Genomic DNA, 21,082 nt, shown 5'->3' with positions numbered 1-21,082 from the left:
ATGCATTTACTATAGCCTACGTTACGTTATTACTATTTCGTTGTTCATATGTATGCCTTCTCTACTACTTGGTGAGTTCCCTGAGATGTTTCCATGCACTTTAAATGTATTTTATTCTCTGCATTATTAACTTTACAGCATTTTCAGACTCATTTACTGATGATTAGGTTTTAAAAATAAATTCAGTGAGTGAAAGGTTTGAAAAACCCGTAATGAATACCACTGTCATATCACGTGCTTGCTGGTCTTTAGCTGGTTAATCCAAGATTTTGAGATTGTTTTCATTAAATCATTGATTCAAAAGTGTCATTGTAGTTTTAAAATCAGGAATATGCACATACATCTTTTGAAGTTTTGGGGAGAAGAAACTTTTGTAGTGTATCAGGAATCTTATCATTATTTCTGAAGTGAGAGATTCTGTCCAGTAAAGCCACTGCATGGCCTTTGTCACCATCTCAATACAGTGTTGAAGGCACTTAATAGCTTCGTCTTACTGTTTCCTGCAGCCTTGCTGCTACCACATGTACACCGACCATCTTTCAAGTCGGTTGGGTTTTGGAGCTGTGAACCTTCCAGCAGCCCTCGCCCCGCCCCCTCGCTCTTGCTTTCGCTCAGTGTTTTATGCTTATCTAGTTCCGCCGTTGGCCAGCAGGTAGCAATGGTCCCTTGAGCAGTTGGGTCTCTCTGATAGGCAGCTGTTGCAAACTGGCAGAAAGATTAAACCCCCTACTGGATGCAAAGGGGTAAGAGTCCAGAATCAATATTTTTTCATTCCTCTCTGGTGCGTTGGCTCTTGCAAATGCAGGCGTAAATTATCAGCGCTGTGAGCAGCCTGCAGATCCTGCCAATCCAGAGCCAGAGAGAAAAGGAAATGAAGACTGGCCGGATGACAAGGGGCAGCATGGAGTGCAAGGGAAGAGTGATAACTGCAGAAACAAAGAGACTGAGATCAGAAGGGAGGTGTCGGGAGAATTTTGGATTGAACTCTCCAAAAGAAAAATAACATTTTTTGAGATTTTTTTAACCCTCAGAAACACATTTATGCCAATCTGGAAAAATCAAGTATTTTATTTTAGACTTTTCTCTTTTCTTCCCCCTCAGCCATCCCTCTGGGTATTCTAGTGGTGCGTGGAGACTGTGATTTGGAGACTTGCCGTATGTACATAGACCGCCTACAGGAGGTGAGTGTCTATAGCCAATTGCATTTTTTGCTCATGTTTCCATTTTTGTGAGCAATTACCAGCCCTCTTTATTTTCTTCAAAAATGATGCATTTCAGGAGGAAATCAAATGTGGTGGCCTTGTCTTTCACACACCACATCACTCTCCGCCACCGCCCACTGGTTTCCCTGCTCGGGTGGTGGCAATGAGTACAGATCCTTTGGGTTATGTACGGTGTGGTGGTGTTCTAGTTTGAACCCTAACTGCAGCTTGGAACTTCTTGTCTTCTTACCAGACTACATACCTTTAGCACTTGAGCTCTACAGAATCTCAAAAGACACTAATAAATAACAAAAGAAAACAGGTATGGTTATTTAATGTCTTCTATCTAGCACATATTTCTGTCAGACAGCTAGATTCTTTTTAAAAAAATGTAGATTGCACAGGAAAGAGAAACCTTCTATATTTCATGGGAACTTGTGTCAGAGTACAAAGGGACAATCTGTTTTTTCTCAATCTGATTTTATCATAGAGAAACGAGAGGGGAAGGGGTCTCATACATGATCTGCCCATGAGTTTGAACTGCACCAGGCAAACCAGGAGACCCAACCCCCTCACTGCAGGGATCATCAGTTGCTTTTATAAAGTTTTGAGGAGGGGTAGTCCGTCTCTTTATTTTACAAATGGCAAGCGTGGAAATAGCCAGTTCTTTGTCATTGTTTACCTGATGAAAAGTGTACATTAGAGTCACTTCTCTTTGGATGTGGTCTGGACATTTGTATTTTTGAAGCTATTGGGTGATTTTGATAGGTACTCCAAAATGAGTGACTCTTTTCTACATGACACATAATATATACATCAGCAAATGTCACAAATAAAGCTGATATGTAGTGTTTAAAATCCTTGGGAGTGTAGCTTAGTTTAGAACATTAGATTTCTGTTTCCCTTGAAATATATTCAGGTAGGAGGCATACAGTGAAAATTATTAACTTTTCTCTTCAGCATTGTTAATGGTAGATAAAGTATGAATGTAAAATGTTTTGGGATTAATGCTAAATTTTGAATACTGATATGGGTGAGAGAAGAAAAGTCAACAGATTTTATCCTTGTGGCTTCATTTGGCTATTTTTACCAAGGTTCACTATATCACGCTAAAATTTGTGAACTTTTTAGCATGTGATTCAGGTCTAAATCAATAGTTCTGGGGCATAGTATCTACTTTTCAAAATAATATTTGTATTTTACTGTGGAATCTCACTCAATCTGCAATAGAAAATTAATCATAATTGCTACCATTTTTTTTCTCTTAACATTTGGGTTACTTAAGATTTCATAGCAAAATATATTACTGATGAAAACCACCTTATTGGTGTGCTTATCACACCAATACACAACTAGAGGTGAAAGTCAAAAAAAAAAAAAAAAAAAGGAAATAGCGAACTCAATGAGGTGAAATTTTAAAACTCACTTGGGTGCAGAGAGGAAGTTGAGAAATCCGTATGGGAAGCAGGTATGAGGACAAAGTTGCCCAGGATTGGTGGCATTTGTCAATAGAAGCCCTGCGCTCATTAACAAGGAAGCCTGCGGGACAAGCCAATGCTGACCACTTAGTTATAAAACTTTATAGAAGGGGCCCGGCTCTCAGAATCTGCCAGCAAAACCTCATCCGTGTCAACCCTGGTAATTTGCCCGTCATGATAATGCAGAGGGGACCGGTGATTTTCTGTTTGCAGTCTGTGGAAACCTGTGTTTGCCAAGCAACTTATCGGTATAAACACAATTACCAGGACAGTATGTATTTGCTCTAAGATAAATAAATTCTTTCTGAGTGCCTAAATGGACATTGGAAGCTTTCCTCACAAGCCAAAAAATCAGGTACAAATTAACCGTGACCCCTGTTTATTAGAACAAAATTGCCCATCTTTTACTTCTGTCTTCTTTATCCTTGAAGTTATAATAGATCATTCACTTCTAAACACTATTTAAAATTTATAAGTTTCAATAGCTAAATGGCCTTTCTTCTTGCATTTCAACTTGGTGTGCTGTCGTTATTTTTGGCATTATCTTCTTTGTTTAACCTTGATGAATCCGGGCCCGTTAGATACTTTCCAGGTGACTTTAATAATGTTAAACTGAGAGTTCAGGGGATAGAGTTTGTTCAAACTAATCTTAAGGTATGGACATATCAACATGCGTATAACTTTTTTCCATTTTCTCATTAGGACCTGCAGTCAGTTTCTTCTGGCTTCCACAGAGTTCATTACCAGGTAACACATAATTGACTCTCCCCGTTTCTTACCTTCCAGCCACAAAAAGTTCATCTTTCAATTAATGTCTCATTTGGATTAGAGTCCACATTTTCCCTAGAGAGAGAGAGATTTACTCTAAGAACCTAGTGACGTTGGCATTCTGATTCTTTTGCATTTTTTTTTTTTTTTTGGTTTTGGACAGTCCTAGTTTAGCACAAATTTGGACTGCAGATTTTCTCCCAGATCATCTAGAAAAGACTATATATAGTGAAGTGGGTTTAGTGCCCAATGCTAGAAAACTCAACTCAATCCAACTCGACAAGGCAAGTCTCTTGGTTCACTTCAGCAAAAGGCTCAGATCAAGGGTGGGTTCTCCGTACCATGGGGCCATGCCTCCTGCTCCGTTTTTCTGCTCTGTTCTCCTTTTCTGTTGATTTCACCTCTGCACTAAATGTTTCCCTGGCCCAAAGTGATAGCCATTAGCAGACAGCACTGTATGTTTCTCCCTCACCTCCAGGAAAGTGAACTCTCTGCTTCCTACAACCGTCACACAACATTCTGAAATGCAATCTGATTAGCCCATTTTGGCCTTTTGGGCACGATTCAATCCACCCAGCCCGCCCCTCTCAAGTGAGCCACATTCAGTCCATAGTGGAACGCTCAGACACCCTTTGCTCCAGTAGTCTTTGGGGGTGCAGCTTCTTCCCTGCTTTCCTACCTCTACTGTGCTGTGCAGGCCCGTCCTGCCATCCTCCTCCCTGTTAGATTTCTCAGGCATGATTCAGATACCAGTGCACAGCGTCGCCCCAAACTGCTAGGGAACATGCGAGAGACCCAGCAGCCCCCTTGCCTGCTGGGAGGCATCAAAACATGCTGGTGACTCCCTCAAACAAATCCTCTCCTAGAGCCTTTTCTACCCACCCCCTCCCTGCCCCCTGTGGATGAGGGGTATGAAGAAGTGTACATTTGTAAATTTGTAAATCCTCAATTAGCACCTCGCTTTAGGTTCTGGTGTCTGTTTTGCTGTTGCTGAAACTTTCCTTTTAGCATCCTTTTGCATAAACAACAAAAACAACCATTTTTATAACCCTATACCTGTAGCCTCTAGGAAGCTTTCTTCCCCTGAAAACAGATACCTTGTACCCTCAGCCACAGCAGCCTAACTGTCCTGAGGCCAAATGACGGAAGTGGCCTTGGCATTCTTATGTGTTCATGTGGTTGTTTCTCAAAGCATCCCCACTCTTCCAGAGTCCTTGCTTCCATCGGCCTGCAATAGAAAGAAGGAGAATTCACTCAGGGTGTGTTTTTATTGGGAAAATAAACTCTATTTCTGAGACTGTTTTTTTTTTACCCAGCCATTAAAAGGCAAATTTCCACCTTGTTTTTTTAGATAGAGAACAAGATCCCTCACATCCATTATTTGCCTGTTTACCTAGAGTCACTGTCTAGGGGCAATTTTATTTTTAAAACTGTAGTGCTTTTGAAGGCTGGAGCTGATCTCCGCTTTGTAAAAACTGGCACTATGGTAGCTCTGAGATTTTAAGTCTGGTGCTTTTTTTTTAAAGAGTGCATTTTTTACTCATGAATGTTTGAACCTTTGCAATTTAATCAATGTACATATTTCAGACATTTACCCTAACTTGTTTTATGAAACTAATGCGTTTACTTATTATCCTGGCGTCCTTGACGTCATTTTGGTGTGAGAGTTTAGATCTGTGGCTCTCTTGTACCATGTTTTCTTCCCGCCATGTTTGTACATATCCACAGAGATCAGAGCGTGTTTGAGACTCTGTAATGTGCTGAGGATTTCTACTTCACTTATTATTTGATCATAGAAACATGCGGAAGGATGAATGGTATTTGTCTGACTGTATAAAATTTCGCGGTCTCGTTTGTTTACTTGCAGTCAGGTCAAACCCTGGTGTCAAAACTGCCGCATTGTCCGCGTCACTTCCAAAGGTTTTGTGCGCTGACCCCGTCGCATTGCCAGTGCATGATCAACAATGAGTGTCAGGCTTCGCCTCACACCCCTCCCTGCAGAGTCATAAAGAGCACGACCCTTGGGTATGAAGGGAAGGCCGGAGTAAAAGAGATCCAGGGAAGCCCTGGATCTGCTCATTACTACACGGGAAGCTTGACTGAGAGGGACTGTATTTGAATTAACATGGCCAGAAGAAAAGGAAGGCGGTGAGGAAATTTCCTGAGCAGAGCAAAGGAGAGCTGAGGGAAGCAAGGAGTTGGCGGGGTATAACTACGAACGTCTGGCTGGGATCTCGGGGAGACAGGAGGAGGAAGGAGTTGGAGGGATGGTGAGCAGGGCTCTGATTTAGCTGCACTCATTTTGATAGGCCTGTTAGGCCCGTGTGTAGAAAGCTGGGTGTATGAGTGTTACAGCTCGCTGATCCATTCAGGACCGGAGATAGAAATTTGAGAGTTATTAGGAACTGGATGGTGCTCAGAACTCCGAGGCAGGGGGAGATCCCCCAGGGAGAGTTTTGTAAAGAAGAGCACAAGTCTAAGAGAACAATCAGTCAAGAAGAGTTGGGGCAACTGACGGACAGTAGCAAGCTGCCAATCAAGGAGAAAGAGGTATCATGAAAGGCAAGAGGGAAACGTGTTTCAAAGAAGGAAGAAGTGATGAAATATGTCAGATACTGTTGAGAGGTGGAGCTGATGCAGATTGATTTGTCTGTTTTTCTGAGGATGCATAAAATACACGGGATAGAGGTGCTATTAGTTTTATGTAGAAAGTGCCAAAACCAACTGGCAGGAAATTTAATACTAAGTCTTTTATTTCCTAATGCAGAAACCCGTAACATCAGAATCTCTAGTCTGTCTCGGTGGGAGTTAGGGGGGGATGTAGGAGAAACCCGTTGGAAACACGAACCACAAAATGCCTTAAGTGCTTTTCAATGAATTTGCTTGTATACGAGATGGCACCAAATATGCTTGGGGAACTGACAGTGTATAGGATGAATAAATACTGCTAAGTTTAAAAACTTGAGAAATTCCTGTCTATCTCGCAGTTGGGAATTTAGCTGACTGTTTCCTAAGGCCAGAGAGGAATCAAGAGAAAACCAGCATTCAGAAAGGTGAACGAAGGCCCACGGCACCTTATTAGTGAGCCATGTGGCAGCTCCCAGCCCTCTGAGAATTCCATTGCTGTGGTTCCGTCCTTTCCCAAATTCAGAGCGAATTGCCGACAAAGCACTGAAGCTCAAAACTGACACTTTGGATTAACCTAAAAAGGCATAACGGGTTATACAAGCGCATGTTCTATATTTATAGGCTGCTGAAAATTCCTGCCTACACCATCTCCGAGGTCAAAATACAGAAGCCCTTCCATCCTAATGGCATATCCTGTAACCTGCAACCGCTAATTTAGACAAGCAAAATGCACTGGGCTTATAGACTCAGGATGGTTTTGAGCTTGGCAGATAAACTAGTGTTTATAGAGAAATTGGATTCTGCCTGCCTACTCAACAAAGATGCTTTTGGAGCTAATTTCTCCGCTTCCTCCTTGGACTTCATTCTATTTCTTGTTCATACCAAGTCGTAAGTGACCAAGAAGTGAAGCAGATTCAGCAGTTCTAGCGATTCTCAACTGGGGGATATTTTTCCCCTCACGTGGGGGATTTAGCAATTTGGATGGTTTTGTGTATCACCGTGAGGGGAGGAGGCGCTACCAACATCTGTTGAGTAGAGGCCAAGGATGCTGCTGAATATCTTCACATGCACCGGATGGTCCCTACAACAAAGCATTATCCAGCCCCAAATGTCAGTAGTGAGGAACTCAAGAAACCCTGAGTCATTCCAGTGGCCCACTGGGGACCTGACTGGGGACCGCAGGCAGATGTAAGTGCTAGATGCGGAAAGGCAGAGGAAAGAGAAAGAGGAGCAGGAAGAGAAAAAGCAATGCAGGAAAAGGGCATCTGCAGATACGGTAAGGTGGAATAAGCGGCGGAGCAGGAGCAATGGAAGCAGACACACGTAGAGATTTTGGACACACTCAGAGTTTCCCCATTTCCCCAGCATAAGGCTCCACAAGGCACTGATGTATCTGGCACACAGAATTGTGCTTCCCAGGATATTACGAGCTAATGATTTGAGATTTCAATGAATATGATAGGGGTTCATAGTAGGTTCAGAAAGGGATCCATCCAGGTGATTTCTTTAAGAATTAATTTACATAAAACTAACACCAGAATGATTGGCATATTTCAAAATAGATACAACATTTTTGAAAAGAGTTTTCATTCTTTAGAGATGTCTTCTACTTCCATAAGAAAAACTCTTGGGCCCTGTCTGGTTGTAGCTCAGTGGATTGAGCACGGGCCTGCAAACCAAAGGGTCGCCAGTTCGATTCCCAGTCAGGGCTCAAGCCTGGGTTGTGGGCCAGGTCCCCGGTGGGGCCTCACAAGAGGCAACCACACATTGATGTTTCCCTCTCTTTCTCCTTCCCTTCTCCTCTCCCTAAAAAATAAATAACATCTTTTAAAAAAGAAAAAAAACTCTTGGTCAGATCTGAGTCCATATCCATTTGCTTGTCCTTTGACCTCCTTTTTACTTATGTATTGTTTTCTACACACCTACCTGAGCTCCCTCTGGGGGACAGGTTTGTGTTATATTTCACCAAGCCAAACAGTATCTGCCCACAAATATTTGACTTATTTATCTTTTCTTTGCACTGACTGGCCTTACTTGTCTCTCTCCATTCTTTGAAATCTGTTGCTCCTTAATTTGTTTTCTGGGTTTTGGAAGAGTCTTTCAGTGGATGGGTTGAAACAGGTTAAGGGAGTCATTCTGGGAATTAATTTATTTTGTCTTAGAGAAGAACAGGATTTAACTAGGAATTGTGTAGAATGTTCCTTTGGGCTAGATCAAAGCTGTCAGCAATGGACCGAAGAAGGAATTAAAATAAGTCTTGCCTGGGGCCAGGTCTGTTTGCTAGTGAAGTTCTGTTTGCTAGTGAAGGCAATGCTTCTGCTAACACACACACACACACACACACACACTCACACGTACACACAGCTATTGTCATTAATGTAGGACTTCCTCTCTCAAACGAAAAAGGGCTCTTGAAATGTTAGAACATCTCTCATTTCCATCTCCTACCACACTATAACTATTCATCTTCCAAAACTGCCTTTGGAAGCGGGCTTCCCATTTCTGTACTTTGCTACAGAAGTTGTGGGTGGTAAAGAGTTTTGAAAGACCACGATAATAGCAAGTCTATGAATGAGGATTACAGTCACATAAACAGTTACCTCCAGCCATCCCTGGTGGATCCATTCCCCAACGGTGAAGAGACATCGGTGTACAGCTTGGAGAGGGAACTAGAGAAAACTTGAATAAAGAGACGGATTTGGCACGGGAGATGTCAAGGCAGAAGGAAAATTTGGATAGGTAAACAAGAGACAAATTTGAGGGTGAAGTCATTGTTGACCGGACATCTTTAAGCAAAGCAGGGATTCCCAACCAAAAGGGACTTCTTTTCTGTCTTTGCTTATGTCTTCCCTGCATTTTATGAAAGAAAATGAATGTTTCATTCACAGCGAAGGTATAGTTCAATGCTAGGTGAATATTACTTAATTGGATAATCTCCTAGAGCGTGTAATGGGGCTGCTGTGCCTTCATTAACTTGTGTGTGCATCTGCTCTGAGCAGTTGAGTCTGAAGGGCCAACTTGGCATGTGCATGCCGAGTAGTGGCTCAGATAATCTCCTTAGCAGTTACATATAATTCATGCCAGTTGCCTTAAATATATATAAATAGAAATATGTGTGAACTAGGTTTGCTTTTGTGCACAGGGCTATATTTTTAGCATGAGAAATGGATTTTCTATTAACATATTTCAAAAGAGAAAATTCACATACCAGGGATTTTTGAAACAAGCGGTATTTCTTAATATTATTCACTTACCAAGCATGCAATTTTAGAGGATTGATACATTGGCAATAGAAAGGAACACGATGTGTCCAAGGTTTTATCATTTGCCTACATTATAGGGCAATGGCAGTTGCATTATCCCAATCACACCATTTATGTGCAGAAAAATACCAAATCAAAAAATGAGCAAGTCGAGGACCTTCTCTGTCTGATGAGTCATTGATTTGATTATGTCATTTGAGAGAACTGAGGAGACTGGAAGCCCTAAATTAGCTCCAAAAGCTATTGATGCGGTAGGGGCACAGCCTGTGTAAGTACCTGAATACCCCCCAAAATGGAGTGATGTTCACACAATTGCATTTCTTAAGTATCTACAGTCGGATGCTTCTGAAAAGTGCCTCTTTCTAAGCTTGCTTTCTGGGGAGCTCTCTCAGAAATTAGGCCTGTACGTACGTTTATTTTAACGTTTGACAGTCACAAAGCAAACATATTTCTGGCCACTCTTATTCAATGACATAAATACGGCATGTCTGCTCTTAAGAGGGTCTGGGAAGCTAAGGCCAGCTGCTGGGGCCAAACTTTGCCCTCTTGGGAGTGGCTTTGTTTTTTTTTTTCTCACTTCCCCTTTCTTGCTCAAGGCTGATTCATGGTCCATGCTACACTGGTGGTCACCCTTCTGCTGTCCCTGAACTCAGGACTTCTTAATACCAGGGCCACCCACTCTAGCACTATGTCAAGCCCTCTCTGCAGACCCAGTGAGCTGCCCATCTGACAGGCGGTGTCTCACCCACAAACAGAAGTGCAGCAAGCTCAGCGCTACCTCTGTATGAACATCACTCTCACTCACCCACATGCTGATTCTCTTACTTGAGTAGGAGAGAAAGGGGGAAAGAGACAGGCGAGACGTAGGAATCACAGCTATCTTGAGTATGTAAGAACCCAGGCACCTCTGTGGTCATCATGAGTTAATAATGTCAGAAAGAAGTTCATGGGCGTGGCTGTAAGTTACTGTGGACTTAATTACTACTCTGTTGTTAGTCCATCCAAATATGCATTTGTCTTTGATGCAAAGCTCCGTAAGGCATTTTTCTTGACTTTAATTATCTACTTGTGTCATGTAGTCGGCCAGGTTTTGTAGCCTTGGGTTACCTTAGGTTTCTGATTGTACACAATTCTAGACTTCTGCTTGGCTTTTAGCCCCCCGCCCAAGGTAGACGCTGCTATAGCACCTTCCCGCTGTGCCTCCTTCCGTACCTTTTCCCACATCCGTGCTCCGTTACACAGACAGGCACATATGGATACATATATTACATTTGGTTTGTTTTTAAAAAATAAAAATGTATTATATTCTTTGTGCACTAGCTATACACATTGTACCACAATTTATTTTTAGCAATAATATACTGTGGACATTATGTCTTGCTGATAAATGAAGCTCTAACCCAGTTTTTACAGACTGCCGCTCTGTCCCATGGTACATATGTATCCTTACCTCTGTGGGTGGAAATTCGGGTTACCTGCAGTTGCTGCTGTTATACGTTGCTTTTGTAAACAGTATTGCAATAAGCATCACGGTACAGATTTAAAGATAAAGTTGTAACAGAAGTGATAACACGTCACACACCAAACAGCCCGCTACCGTTGGCCATTCTGGCAGGAAGTCTCGAGCTACCATCACAGAACACATACCGCAAAGTTGCCTAGACCGTGTAATCTGAATGTTCTTCACATGAACGATAGTTCCTTGCCTCTGGGTTATGCTTCCCTGCTGTTCTCACGGATGGTCATAGTGCTGTGAGTTCTACAGACGGTTACGCACACAGTCACAGAGGAGAGGAAAGTGCACAGGCAGCACGAGTGGAGAGGCTGGGGGAAGAAGGCCTCTCAGTTAGCAGGCACTGAGCTCTCCGATGAGAAACACGGGAGAGGAGCTTTACAGTTAACGAAAGCTGAAATTTCGGAAAAACCCTTGAACCGGAGTCGACAGGAGGTCACCATAGCCATTAAGCTCATCCCAGCTTTTGTTTTCTTTATGTTTTTGCTTGAGCTGAGTCAAAAGACTTTTCTTAAACTTATACAAATGCCCCTCCCCGCCCCCCAATTCTTCAAAACCCCAAATAATTCTAATTCCTCTGGAAGCCGTAATACCTGGTATATAAGCTCGTGGGCTGTGTCGTAAAAGAGGTCTGGGTTTGAATTTCAACTCCACCACCTGATACTTGGATACTTCTGGGAGTCTACTTGAATTCTCAACACTGGTTTGTCGTTTGGGGCTGGCTTTAGGTGCCAGAAAAGAGGTTCAGGAGGAATAGTGGGATAGAGGGTAGGATAGATAAGTACACAGGGGCTAGATTATACTCCTTAATGACCAAATGACTGTGGCTTAAAAATAAGCCTCAGAATGTGGATTAAAATCAACCTTCTGAAAGTGACTCTAACCTAATGTTTCTAAGTGAACTCCAGCAGGAGCCAGGCTGCCTGAAAACCAAGTGAATTCTAGTAATTTCTTTTATATGCATTCTGCTGGGGGGAATTTCCCAAATATGAGCATATTTTGTATGACAGTGGAAATGAGTCAGGGCAGAAGCTGTAGGTGGGGGAGAAGCAGGAATCAGCAGCCTGCTGCCCTACATGTGAGCGGATTGTACGATTTAGGGTTGTACCTCTTGGCACATCTTAGCTATACCTCAGGGTCAGGGCTGCTTGAAAACGTCTGCCCCCACCAACAGTTGTTAGCACCAAACTCTAGACTTTTAAATGTGAGTTGAGCCTTCCCTTAGCTTTCCCAACAGTTACTGTCTTCTGCTCTTCCCATGACCAGACTCCAATTCTCTGGACAGCCGACTCAAAATCCTTTCCTTGAAATTGGTAACTTTTGGCAACTGGCAGGAAATACATTAAAATCACAATAACCATCCCATGGGAAAAGAAGTAGAAGTTTGATAAATCAGACATAGAGCAAGTCTGGGAACTGGAGCAAGAAGGGAACTTGGGAGCACGCAGGTGGCTCACAGGGCATCACTCCCCTGTGAAGTCATGGCCGATGCTGTTCTTCTTTGCGCCTTACAGATCACACGCCTTGCACTTCAGTAGCTTTAGTAAGTACACACTGAAGAGACCAGTCATAATTGTGTCACTGGAATAAAAATGATACATAGCTTTGTGGCAGCTGACAACTGAATTAGCAAATAAAAAGATAACAATTTCAGTGACACTAAGCAAATAGCTAGTAAGCATGGTTGCTGTTGAAGGGGGAATATTATTGAAAGAGGAGAGGTCAGAACGATAAACTGTTCTGACAAATACTGCTGTTGGTGATAGAAGATGTTCAGCCTCGAACACAATGCCCTGTATTTATGACAATCATGTAGCTTCTACTGCTGTGAAAAGGGGCGTGGAATTTCTGATTCAGACAAGCCCTGCAAACACCAAACTGACAGTGGCATGATCTCTGTTTGATGCCATTCTTGTTAGTGCCCACTTACATGAATCTGTCCCATTGCTTTCCTCTGAACCCAGAATCTGATAACACATGTATTCGTTGTGTTGCATGGCCCCATCTGATCTGGTCTGAAGTGTGGCCGTGTCCTGTGGGATCCTCATGTGGTTAAAGGTCAGCATTACTTTGGGTGAAATAACGTTGTCCCAGCTGCCCCAATGTCCAGAATAACTATGTCTGCGTGTCGACACATACTAGCCAATGGGTTAAGCATTTCACATGTCATTTCCTTTACTCCTCAAAAGAACCCTTTGCAGTAGGTACTATGGTTGCCATTTTCCAAATGACGCATCCAGGGCACAGAGGAGGTGAGAGACTTGCCTAAAATCTCACCGGCAGCAGGTGCTGAAAGCCGGTGTACTTGGTCCTCAGAGTTCCGTGACTGGGCTTGCTAGCCGCCTGCGGCTGGGTCACCTACAGTCCATTGCCTTGTTTTTTCTTCCCGTTTATCCACCTGTCTTCCCTCTGATATTTAGGTACTACTTCACGGACAGGAACATTTGTCATCTCAGTTCTTAGTCTTCTGATCTCATTCTACAAAATCGTTAAGTTTTCCAGATGTATTTTGTTGCTCAGTTTTTCAACTCAGGTGAAATACGAGAACCTTGGCTCCCTCAGAATTGGTGTGTCTAGTCTGCTCTTCTCCCTGAGATCTCGTAGCTGAGTCCCAGCATCTGGTCATGCTTAGTAGCCGGATTTCTTTGTTTCTTTCAGTGTGTTGGTATGTAGTGTGGGTATGTTTCATCGTTTGTCAGTTTCCTACGATGAAGCATCATTTTAACACCAGTTTCAGGAAAATCTCCAACATCAGGGTCCTAATGCAGGTGAGATCCTTCTGTCTGCGTACATATGTGTGGACCACAGTAGGTCCAAGGGACGGTTTTATCAAGGCTCCGCTGCTTTTGTATATCTTTCTAACATGTAAAAATTTTATAAATAGCGTTAATTTAATTGCACTGCATTATAAATATTCACCAGATTGGGTAGATAGTACATTTTTCCTTTGAAATTCAAATGACTTTTAACATAGGACCTCATTATGTTAGCAACTGTCCCCTTACGAGGTTTTTATTGTTGTTTTTCACAAAGTTGAAATCTTACAAAAAGGCGGGGGAGGATACAAACCTGGTTCAGGGAAGCGGTTTGGAGATGTCAGGGCCGTACCTGGGCTTCTCTAACTATTTTCTAAGATTGCAGTTTAATCTTCAGGTGACCTAGAAAGTGTCCAATTATTTTTCAATGCAGATTTTTTTCATGAAATTCCTGTGCCTTTTGTTAATAAAGTACTTATTGTTTAAGTTCAATTATTAAGGCAAGCCAGTACACGGTATAAATAAGTTTTCCTCTTGTCTGTTTTTGTCAAACAAATAAACATTAGGAAAGCTTACAGCACCTTATTTAAAGGGATGGAGAACATTTGGGAGGGACCATGGATAGAAATAAGCACAAAGTTCACTGCATCCTTCTGTGTATCAGTGGGCCCGAATTTAGCCCACTACCAATCAAATTACCACAAAGCTCAGAGAGCTCCTGTGGTTTGATACTACAATCACCGGAAATGTTGAAATAGTATTTCCCATTCTTGTGTGTCTGAGTATTGTTAAGGCATTTTACTGATTAGAATCTTATTTTTATTGAATTGTCTGTGACCTAAATGTTTGATTCTTTGAATTAGTAGCTTTTTAACCTTGTTAATCTGTAGAAAACAGTAGTTCCTCTACCCAGGAAAACATGCGTACATGTAGACACCCCAAATTTAGCATAAAATATCGGGGAAGAAAAGGGCTGTTGGCCTGTTCCAGGACCTATGTGAACCTCTCTGAAGTGGTCCAGAGAGCTCGGGGCAACCAATGTGTTTTCACAGAGCGGACTGATGAAGTTCTCTTTGAATGAGATCTCTCGAAGGAAGTTGATAGATGCCAAATGCTTTGTGGATCAAAGTGAGAATAAATAATTGAACAGGAAATAGGCAAAATAAACCAATAGAAGTTGGGCACATACATGAAATTCTCCAGATATAGATGTTCTCACATACAAAGGTGTATAATTATATCGGTGTTATTTTACCAGCCTGAGGGTAAGCATTTGTGTGGCTGAGGCAATATATCAATCTGTTATCAAATCATATATCCTTATTATGACTTAATAAAATCATAATTTTATTAAATGATGCTAAGTAGTATCCAGTATTTTATCATTTGAATATTCTAGCAATACATTATTAATGTTTAGCTTTTTAAAAATGATAAATCAAGCATTTCTTTATTCTTTCAGAGTTGATTTTAACCCAGGAAAATTAGGATTTTTTTTCACGGTGGTCTCTGTAGCATATTTGACGTCAAAATTGAGAAAGTATCCTTGGTGTTTAAGTTCTTTTACTTCTGGAGAAGACAGCCATGTTTATTTAATATGTTTATTTACTAGCTTTTATAGTTGCCACTAAATATTTCAAATATCTTCCAAATTTCTCAGTTTATAATTGCATTTCTCGCTAAACTGAGACATGTTGGTAGCTTTAAGTTTAGTAAAAGTACAGTAGGAACCTTACATTTCTGAAAAACAAGGTAACACATGTGTCAAAATATAATTTTAAAAATGTTGAACATAATTCTCATGTAAATAGGTGCTGAGCACATGTCAAAATTTCATCTAGCTTAACCAGCAGGATGGCAAAGTCAGCCCCCAAAAGAGGAATACATATTTATCTCTGTATCCATAGTCACTTCGATTCTACATCTATAAATATAAATTTTGGTACCAGTCTTCACTGACACTAAATTTCCTCTTTTTTTAAATCAATTACTTAATTTACAGAAGCCACTCATTGAAAAGCCATATACCCCAGCTTTTTAATAATAAAATGTATCCCCATTGTTCTGGTAACTTTAGGCACGTGGTTCTAAAACTTTAGCATACGTGAGACTCACCTTGTTAAAAAAAGATTGTTGGTTTCTGTCTCCAGAGATTCTTTTAGTAGGGGAGGTTCTCGTACCTATGTGGAGAACGCAAACATAAATGACATAAAAGCCAGCTGCCACTCATTCTTCAGCACTACAAAAGGAAAGAAAGAAGTTCCTTAAGGAAGTGTATGCCCTGCCCATTCTGTGATTTATGAGTGCTTAATGGGATAATTGAAAACCTCCTAGAAATTTCATGTGGGAGTTGTTTTAAAAAGTTCCACGTGAAAGGATTCATTTCAAAGCAGAGCCCCTGTTTCTGTTTGTAGTGAAAAAAAAATATGATTTGGTCCCTCACCAAAACTTCATTTAGGAGAGGATGCTCACTCCTAGAAATGGGCGACATGGCAGAATGGGGAAGCCCCTCGGCTTCTCCAGATGGAGTCACAGGATGTGTGTGTCTCTTTCCAGGACCAAGAAACCTCCTTCCCCAGGGCTCTCTCAGCTCAGAGACTCTCCCCACGCTGGTGCTTTCTAGATGGTGAGTGCTCCTGTGTTTCAGCGAGGGGTGGCGGTTGGGGAAGCAGCGGGGCAAGGCAGCCACTGGTGGCGTGGACTCCAGTTTCCCCAAAGACTCTTCAGAACCCTGCACGTGGCTCCATGTGGTTGGTATCTGCATCTCAACGGTGTGGACTTGCTGATGCTGCAGCACACCTTTCGGAAGGCATTTCCCTCCGAAGCAAAGTGGCCAACTCCTCCAGCTCATCTTCTCAGCATCAGATTGTTCAAGCTGGCATTTCCCTTCATTGCTTCCACCCCCCACCCGCCTTACCTCCTAAAACACATTGAGTGCCTCTCTTGAGGCCAGTAGATAGTTCAATAACCATGGGATGGGTACCAACGTGTATGATACTTGCATGTGTGGGAACTTTCATATTATCTTCATTAAACCATCATTTCAGTGTGATACATAGTTATCAAAGCATAGAACATTTCATTTGCATTCATATCTGCCCCATTGAGCATGGCATTGAATGCACAATAGGTCAGTTATTTTCTCATTGGTTCATGAGCCCATTTTTCATTGCCAGCATCTCTCACGTCCTAGATGCTGCTCAATTCTACTTTCCTATCCCATTACCTGTATTGAAGTCCATCCCTGCTTATATGCTACCCAGTGTACCTACCACCCAGTAGCTCTCTGGTCTGCGTGGTTTCTACCATAGAGCTCTCTTTGTTTAACTGGGTCCACGTTTGAAAGGATAGAAATGTGGGTAAGAGTTGACGGGATGTGTGAAGTATGAGCAGTATCGTGAAGATGAGCATGTGTATCTATCCTAAATCTAACCCCCATAAATCACTACATTGGTTTTCATTAAAGCTTTTCAACTCCCTCTGAAGGTAGATCACACAGCTTTTTCTCCAGCTCTTTCATTGCCCGGTGATGAGGAACAAAATCATGTTTTCCCTGTATCCACAGAGGAGTGGCTTATGTTTAGGAAAGTTATGAAAATGTATATGAATTGTTCTACATACAATATCTTCTATATGCGGTCTTTGATAAAATTACAAGGGTGGATAATGATCTTAATGCACACATTAGTTTTACTCTACAAATAGTTTTATTAGAAACCTTTTCAAGGTGATCGTAACCACGGTTAAAGAAAACGAAGAGCAAGGCCTTCTCAGGCAGGTTTTTCCCTCCCATTGCTGCAAGAAGGCGGGGCTGCGACTGGTTTCTTAGCTCCTTTCCTTTGGGGAAAAGCTACTCATTAAACATTTATGATTTTTGAATGATTATTTGAACTTTGAGTTTTTCCCTCTAGTTAGTACTATGTGGAAGATCTATTTTTGGTATTTGGACTCTGGTAGATAGATTTAAGCAAGGAGAAACATAACTTTTTGAATATGAAGAATAAAGAGAATAAGTTGTAGAAACCCAAGTTTGTAAGACATTTTTCCTGCAAGCCAGCACTACAGCCCAGTCCCTTTTACAAACGCTTAAATTATATACGCATATATATAATTTGTTAATTTATTGCTATTCTGACTTTCTCCAGACATAGCTTAGGGACTGAGTTTCAAGGTGAAATGATTCCTTTGATACCAGGTCCCGGGCTCTGCCTCTTCAAGATCTTTTCCAAAATGAGAATCACTTTTTTGGGAAGTCTGGCTACTTAGAGATTTTTGTGTTTTTTTTTTTCTAGCTTTATTTACTTAATAAACACACATGGAGTCCCAGCTCTGTTTAAGGTCCTAATATCTGGAGACACAAAAGAATAAGGGAAACACAGACCTTTGAAGAGGCGACGCCTTAGTCTTGTAGTTAGTTATCTGTGAAGGGAGCATAAACCAAACGCAGAGAGGTACAAGCAGGAGACTGAGGGAGGTCTCGCGGAGGAGGAGACCTTGCAGCTGGTCCTTAAACGGCAAATAAGGTTGAGGTTAGCAGACGTGATGGGGAGGCAGGGCTTTCTAGGCAGTGAGGTATCAGTAGCAGAGGTGTGGAAGTACTGAGGTTTTCTTAGTAGATTTAGGGACCGCAGTGGCCCGCACGCTGGAATGGAAGGTTTCCGAGTGACGTGGTAGGACAGAAGGTTACAAACCGAGGTCCAGGTCACAGAACACTCTGAATGCCATATACTTCTTTTTTTTCTAGCAACCTCTGCTGATCGCTTTTATCGAATAGACAGATCTCAGGTAAGTTTCCTTGCGCCTAAGTACTTGTGAAAGTAAAACATTCCCGAGCAACTATGCTCTATGGATAGCTAATCTTATAAATTTTTCTACCAGAAACATTTATACATTTGAGAATGGTATTCTTCAACTAAGCTATACCTTTGTATTTGTCTTCTTGTGTTTTATGATTTGTGGACTAAAGATGATATGACTTGACCTTTTAAATGAGTACAAAAGATATCTAGACTGGTAAATATTATCACCAGGCTGCACTTCGAATTTTTATTCACACTGCTACTTATAAATACTACTTCCTAGTCAAATTGAATGCCTTTTACAGTTTGAGACCTCAAGTTTGAGACCTCGAGTATATATCTAAGCTACTTAGTTTCAACTTACTACCTCCCAGAGTTTGGTAATAAGGAAATGAAATGCTGATGCCTAATGATGACACGTGTTCTCACTGTCCAAATTCCCCTGAGAAATGAAAGTGCAGTGTGGAATCCAGTGATAAAACCAGTTGTTAACAGTGCTGTTTAGCCTTGCCCAAGTCCTGGGGGTGGAAGTCCAGCTCACTGTCCACTCATGGGAACCAAGTTCCATGTGGGGTGTCACTTCTTTGATAGTTTTAGGGAAGAAGAGGCAAGACCTGGTTCAGGAACCCAAGCCAAGTGGGATTCACATCTCTCTCTCCCCAGCCTCTTGCTATGATGTTGCTTCAGGGAGGGGTGTCCACTGGTCCGGCCTCTGAAAACTCACTGTAGTCATTTGATATGTCACGGAATTTCATTATTCCTCAAGACCAAGATGCTTTTGTGTTGTTAGGCTGCAGGTGACAGATTCGAGCGTCCTGTCGATCATCTGACAGACTTCTTTCTCTTCCATAGGAACATTTGCACTTTGTGATGGAGATTTCCCAAGATGAGGTTTTTATTCTGGACCCAGATATGGTGTTGTCACAGCAGGCGGGGACACCGCCAGGAATGCCCGATCTGGTGGTGGAGCAAGCTTCAGGGTGAGTGTGTGTCTCCGTTGGCAGTGTGGCGGTGAGACTGGCCACGGGGTGCCGTCCGTGTCATGTGTGGCTTTGGAACTGACCTTTCTAATGACATCAAACTATTTGAAAATACAGTAGTGCCTTCCTTATCCGTGGGGGATATGATTCAACACCCCCCGCCCCCATACACACATACTCAGGAGATTTCTGAAACCGTGGGTGGTATCAAACCCCACATACTATGTTTTTTCCTACATATACATACTTATGACAAAGTTTAATTTATAAACTAGGCACAATAAAAGATCAAAAACAATACCTAATAATAAAACAGAACAATTATAACAACATACTATGATAAGAGTTATGTGAATGTTCTCTTTCTCTTTTCCTCCTTCCCTCCCTCTTGCCTCCCTCCCTCCCTCCATCTGTGATAACCAGCCTTATAACGGAGACGGGCAGCCACTAGGTGCCTAATGGGCAGGTAGTAAACGCAGCACAGAGACCCTGGACGGAGGGATGATTCACATCTCGGGTGGGCGGAGGAGGGTGGCATAAAATTTCATCAGGCTACTCAGAATGGCAAGAAATTTAAAACTTACGAGCTGTTTATTTCTGGAAATTTCCACTTAATATTTCGAACAAAGGTTGACCCCAGGTAACTGGAACCAAAGAAAGTGAAACCACAGACAAGTTGGGGCTACAGCACAGGCGTTCTGGTTGTGTTTCATCAAAGCCGTATAGCGGGTGTCATCACCACTGCCTTGTGAGTGGCTGCGTAGAAATGCTCTTTCCCATCCAGGTTTGCGTCGTGTCTGAGCCCGCTTTCCCCACCGCGCCCACACTGTCCGCCAAACTAGAAAGCGCTAGCGTTTGCATTTGTGCGTATATATCTTCAACGCCTGTATTAGCCAAATAAAAATTGACACGGGGGATTTGACACTTATTTTTCTCCTCTCCCTTCTCCTCCTCCTCCTCCTTTTTTGCTATATCCAGGCAGCCTGAGGCATATAGATTGTGTAATAATAACTCTCACATGCCAACACTTATTATGAGCCACACACTGTGCTGAATGCCTTTCTTACATCCCTACCTCCACTCCATAGTGACTTAATCATGCTAAGTGGTCTACGCTGGTGTCCTCATCTGTGAAATGAGAATAATAATAGCCGCGTATAGAATGCTCGAAGACTAAATGAATTGATGCGTGTGAAGCATTTAGAATAGTTCCTGGCACTTGATAGATACTCATTAAATACTATGCAATTAAAATCATCTTTAGCATCGTTTCACAATGACCCTGCTAATTTGCTACTGTTACTGTCCTAAACCCATAGATAAGAAAATTGGTGCCTAGAAGGTTTGTAACTTGCCCGGGATTGCACAGAAACTAAATGGAAAAATGAGATGTAGTCCCAGGTTTTCTGAGGCCCGGGCCCATGAATTTAACCACTACATTGAATGACCGCAATGGTATTGGCATTTCTAGGTTATTTCAAGAATTCAAAAGTATGTATTTAGAGCTTTTTATGTGTCAGGTACTAGAGTAAGCCCGTGGGGAACAAGAGCACCAGAATCGAAACAGACCAAAAGCTCTGCCCTCTGAAGTCTAATGAACTTCAGCCGTTGACTGGTACAGGGAGGCTCAGTAGTTGAAATAAGGATTTCCTGGGAGGCACACACATGCCCTCAAATAGCATACGCAAAGCGTGC

At 42.1% G+C, this 21,082-nt stretch overlaps 1 protein-coding gene across 1 annotated transcript in view; it reads left to right on the top strand.

Moving 5' to 3' along the window:
- DGKI (diacylglycerol kinase iota) overlaps positions 1-21,082 on the top strand; it is a 393,695-nt gene that overhangs the window by 305,859 nt on the left and 66,754 nt on the right. Inside the window, 5 exon segments of the mRNA XM_053927331.2 lie at positions 1,102-1,181; positions 3,383-3,427; positions 16,165-16,234; positions 18,353-18,393; positions 19,260-19,387. Of these exon segments, the coding sequence (XP_053783306.1) occupies positions 1,102-1,181; positions 3,383-3,427; positions 16,165-16,234; positions 18,353-18,393; positions 19,260-19,387 (364 nt within the window).

Source organism: Desmodus rotundus, chromosome 6 (genome assembly GCF_022682495.2).
Source record: "Desmodus rotundus isolate HL8 chromosome 6, HLdesRot8A.1, whole genome shotgun sequence".
Lineage (NCBI taxonomy): Eukaryota > Metazoa > Chordata > Mammalia > Chiroptera > Phyllostomidae > Desmodus > Desmodus rotundus.
This window is presented reverse-complemented; position numbering and strand designations above follow the sequence as displayed.